Source organism: Aplysia californica, unplaced genomic scaffold (genome assembly GCF_000002075.1).
Source record: "Aplysia californica isolate F4 #8 unplaced genomic scaffold, AplCal3.0 scaffold01036, whole genome shotgun sequence".
In the NCBI taxonomy this organism is placed as follows: domain Eukaryota; kingdom Metazoa; phylum Mollusca; class Gastropoda; order Aplysiida; family Aplysiidae; genus Aplysia; species Aplysia californica.
Window position 1 is genome coordinate 124233 of NW_004798306.1, and position 5277 is coordinate 129509.

Consider the following 5277-nt stretch of genomic DNA (forward strand, 5'->3'; position numbering starts at 1 on the left):
GGAGGAAGGTTAGAAGGTGGAAGGGGGTGGGGAGAGGAACAGAATGAAATACGGACCGACTAGTGTCCTGTCCATGAGATCATCTGCTGTCGTCTGATCTGGTCTCCGCAGTGGAAATCTAGATAACTTTCCTTTCTCTAGTTCTCAAGGGTAAACAAAAGAAAACTTTACTTTGGACAGAAATTGTAGTGAAACTCACCACTAAAAGTTCTCCATCATAATCTTCACGTATGATCTTCTGGAGACACCTTTGGCTGCAGAAAGAAAAATTAATAACATGAGCCTACTCACATTATTGTAACAATTAGAAGTGTGGCTCTTTGTGCTGAAAACCTCCAATATATTACAATGAAGTTTTGGGAAAAGATTATGTTCATAAACAATAGACTATGGAAGCAGAAAATGAGACAAGATTATTTCAACACCTGAAACAATGAACATGATTTCAAAAGAACACAAGAGGTCACGGAGCAAACATACAATACATACATGCACACACACTGACATAGATTAAAATGGTAATACAAAATTGTATCAATAATGTTTTTATTGCCATTAGTTCTCCCCCCCCCCCCTTTCATGAAAGCTTATTTTATGACAAAGTACAGCTCTACATCAAAATAGGATAAGAGACATAGCAACTCCATACCAGGGGTAGCTTCTTCAAACCCACACACCCACAATTCAGCAGACTTCAATCAAATGAAACAGTCACCATACTTATATGTTCTCACAGTTCAACATTATCAAGCAGATGTTATAAAAACAAAGAACAACAATTCTAACTCACATTTGAGCTCCAAAAAACTCTTTACACGCTCCGTCAACGCTTCCATCCATAAATCCAAAACTGTTCCCGGTAGAAACCTTGTGGAGACAAGCATAGAAAAACAAACACGTAGCATCATTATCATCGCAAAGCTGTGGAATAGACTCTCGGAAGCAGTATCGTTAATCATCATCATCGAAAACGGGTGGACTCAACTCTCTGCGTGGTATTACCAGCGGGTCACATCGGATAAAAGTAAAAGAAAGTGCATCATAACACTGGAAAACCGTCTGGTTAGAGTTTATTTCAAGAATCGCTCAACGAGTAGTTAGTGAAACTATAACTATAACGAGTAAAACCAGTGTCCATATTTTTGTTTCTCTCCATTCAAAGATTTTTTAAAAACAAATAATTAAGCCAGTTCTGAACAATATGAAATAGTGTAGACTCTAATAAACCCAAGTTGAAATCAATCTATAGCCAACTTGGTGAAATAAGGGAAGATGAAGTCTTTTGTGCCTCAAAATGAATGCAAACAACATATATTTTGAGGAAATTTGCTCAGTCCTGTTGAAAAGACTGAATCTTTAAAAGCATTACATGTTCTTGTTGACTAGAACAGCTGCTGTCTTACTTGTCAACGATGGACATTCATAGTTTAAAACATGAAATACCATGTTCTGTATTCTACTAAGATAAGGTTTTACTTCTCTATAAAAATGTCTGCATTTTAGAAGATTTAGGAAGCAGCGCTGCTTCGACTTTCGACCCTACCTAATTTGGGCGACATAGGGTTGGGTGTTTGATTTCAATTCATCATCATCTTCCGGTGCCTCGCCGACTCCCATGGGCGATCATTTACCTCCGCTACATTCTGTCTTACGTTGCAGGGATGGTGCCTTGCTGTTCCCAGCCATGTTGTCAACCTGTCCAGTATCTTTTCCGTCTATCTGCCTCTGCCTCTCTTTCCATTGTACTTGCCTGTTGTTACAATATTCTCCAATGCCTCTTTCCGCATAGTGTGTCCAATGAAATTTGTTCTTTGCTTTTGTGTGTTCGTCATAAGCTGTTTTGTGCAATTTGCTTCAGCCAAGACTTCTTCCTTTGTTTTTCTAGCTGTCCATTGGATACGCAGTATGTGTCTTGTGAACCACAACTCTGTCGCCTCAATTGTTCTTTCCAGCTGTCTATTGATTGTCCATGCTTCGCACCTATATGATAGGATTGGCTCGATGTAACTTTTCAGTACTTTTTTTCTTGTTTCCAGTGACAGATTGATGTTTGTACGTTCAATTACGGAAACCAAAGTAAACACCTCCTACTTACACTGGAAAAGGCAATGAAGAGAAGACGGGAGGGTTATTCCCAGATTACATTACCCCCCCCCCCCCCTTAAAAAAAAAAAAAAGATTTAAAGAAAAACAACAAGGAAGCTGAAAAGAATCCAAATCCTCGTTGCAAGATTCTAAACAGCTGCCTCTGAAAATGCGGTTTTTGCTTTTTGCCTGCTTTCTGACTGACATCACGCAACACATCCTATAAATAACTTTCAGTCAGATTAACCTATCCAGAGAGTCGCTACACTGCAACAACGTTGGTTCTAAACAGCTAAAATATGTACAATAGCCTTGCACTTTAGTACCCAGTTAGCCGTTTAGAAGGGGTCAGCACTTTAGTTTTTCCCTGTCTTGAAAAGTTTATAGAAACAAGTTAGCCATTTAGAACAGGTCAGAATTTTTTTCCCTCTGCTATGTAAAGTTTACAGAAACAAGTTAGCCGTTTAGGACGGGTCAGCGAGGAAGTGCCACCAACAGTAGCACTTACCACAGCGTCTGCAGCAGGTGCTCCCTCAAACAAGTCTCCCTGGGACACCTGCAACATGAGAAGATTGCTTACAAAACGTGTATGTTCATGCCCAGCCATGATCAAGAAGCAGGAGCTTGCTGAGCACATAATATATGATAAACACCTATAACGTAGAAGTATTATAATCGTTTATTCTAAATAAAAATGCGCAGAGAGGAATTCATGATGATGGCCAGAGAAGAAATAATTAAAAAACATCAAATGGTGATTTTTTGAAAATGTACTTAAAGCTTAAATGACTGCGGCCGTTATACTTAGTGTAGCGTATTGACAACACATTTATGAAATTAATTTTCTTATAGATTATAAGACTGAAACTACTAACTAAAAGTTCGCCTGGAACAACCTTCATAACGTTAACACATCAAACATCAATTTTTTAAAACTTTAAAAGCAGTCTGTCTAAGAAGGAGCATGCATAAATTAAAATAAAAACCAGGTTGGAAAGGCAAAAAAACTTTCATGACATTTTTAATAAAGATCTGTAAGTTTGTTAGCTTTTAATTATTGAATTTAACAATGATTTTCATGCTCTCTAGTGGATATTTCAAAGCTACTTTTTTCTTCTGAAACATTTAATCGATGCCAGCGACTGAGTTCTAATCACAGAATTTCATAGTACTTTTTAAACCTCAACACCAAACAGTACAACGTGTATCTACTTACCCCCCCCTAAAAAAATAAAAATAAATAAAAACCTTTACCAGCGGGAAAGCCTACAATTCCGTGGGTAAAGGTTTTTTGGGGGTCACCTGGTATATGCAGCACAATAAATTTGATGATGAACAAGACGACAAACATTCTAGTTCTCACTCTGACAGATTCTGAGTAGTCGTCAAAGACTTCTTGCCACGCTTCAACCATCGCTTCTTTGACATCACGAAGGTAATAGACAACATCCCAATCGTTTAATATGCATCCTGCCATCTGAAAATTAGGAATTATTTTAGTCTTTCAGACCTTTTACAAACCTTTACACACTTTTTTAAAGCCTATTAACGACAATATTTCTGAAGTCCCGTACTGTGATCCATGTAAATAATTTGACACAAAATTATATCCGAAGACTCGAATCTATGGCAGATGTAAACGTTTCTACTTTTTCCATCAAAGTAGAAAATTATGCAAAGGTAGGTCTAGGCTATTAATAAACAAATCCTCAGGTTCTTTGGAAACAAAATCTGCAATTGGAATTGTCAAAATTGTAAGACAACTCCTTTCACTCTTATGTGATCTAAACTCCCAAGCCAACACAACTCTGCAGTGGATACCAGGTCACTGTGGCATTCATGGAAATGAAAAAGCAGACGACTTAACCAAAGAAGGAGCCAAAATGACCCAGATTGAGGATGGCATGGTTCTAATAAAATCAGCCATAAGAAACAGATGGAAACGATCCCACCCTAATCACAACAGACGTGACCCCTACTACACGATAAATAGGGCAGACCAGTTAACAATCTTTCGACTCCGTTGTGGCCTACAACAGAGTCAAATACCATATGCACACTAAACTAAAAGTGGGAGAGTCCGCGATCTGCGAACGTGGACACGACCAAGAGGATGCCAACCACACCCTTCAGCACCTCGCGCGCTTCGCCACCCTTCGTACACAGACGTAGCAGAATGTGACTCCTCTTGAGAGAAAGTTCTGTGGCAGTCTCTCAAATTTGAAGCGGACTGTACAGTTTGTGCGCGACATCGGACTGTCTAGCTGCTGACATCGAGAACAAGGAAGAAGAAGAAAAGAAGTCAAAGACTGCTTCCCGCATTGTCAAGGAGAAATTTAGTTGTCTTACACAGGTGGACGTCTTGAGCAATACAGTAGTCTCCGCCTAAGATCCCGGTGCTCGGAATCAAGGAAAATGCAGGGTCTTAGGCGAACGGGATCTTAGCCGACGAACCCAGGGAAAAATTTACAGTCGCCCGTGTTAAGGCCCACAACCGGTAAAATGGTCTCTCTCTACTCTAAAATGAACTGAATTAAGCGGCCCCTAGGTGGGTTTATTATATATGGCGAGCAAAAAGTGGTCAAACTCGATGACCAATCACAGTGGCATGAGGCATGCCCTTTACACTTATTATCCTATCGTCAGTCTCAAGATCTACACTTATCCAGTTGCCCCTCCCCTTTACCTGTCCCAAATTAATAGCTTTCCATATCTGATCGAGTTCCCCCGCCTTCGTCGTTACCCACCATTACGTTGGGACCATACCAATTAAAATTCAGTCTGTCTCACAAATTCGGGAATTGAGAAAACTGCAGAAATTGTCAGGGAAGAGTTCGAAGTGATCCCACTTGGAGCGAACTTGTAGGCCATATCCACCCAGCGAGTGACATAAGTTTCGGTGGAGAGCTCAGATGCGAGTGCGATGTTTGGGGAAAAGAAACGCGTCGGTCAGTTCACACCTCGGTGTGATACCGTCGGTGGCAAACATAGTACCACTTCATCGAGTTTTACAACGCTTATGGTAAGATTCACGAGAGTGGCTGAGCTTTGAAATTATACTTATTTGAGTAGATCAATAGGTCTGCATTTTTTTCTCTCAGATTTTCAAAGTCACCTTCAATGATTTTCAAGGCTTTCCACCACTAAGTTTGGTCAAATGTTGTAATTGGTGTTTTGTTGTGTTGTTTTGCT

General features: G+C 39.8%; 1 protein-coding gene across 5 annotated transcripts in view; it reads right to left on the reverse strand.

Moving 5' to 3' along the window:
• The window catches only part of LOC101861404, a 21414-nt gene that overhangs the window by 14759 nt on the left and 1378 nt on the right, over positions 1-5277 (reverse strand). For all 5 annotated transcript variants that reach the window (XM_005111281.3, XM_035973154.1, XM_035973153.1 and 2 more), the window contains exons 2-5: positions 3449-3562; positions 2594-2641; positions 791-867; positions 200-254 (exon numbers count right to left, since the gene is read on the reverse strand). In XM_005111281.3, the coding sequence (XP_005111338.1) occupies positions 200-254; positions 791-867; positions 2594-2641; positions 3449-3562 (294 nt within the window). The remainder of the gene's footprint in view (positions 1-199; positions 255-790; positions 868-2593; positions 2642-3448; positions 3563-5277) is intronic.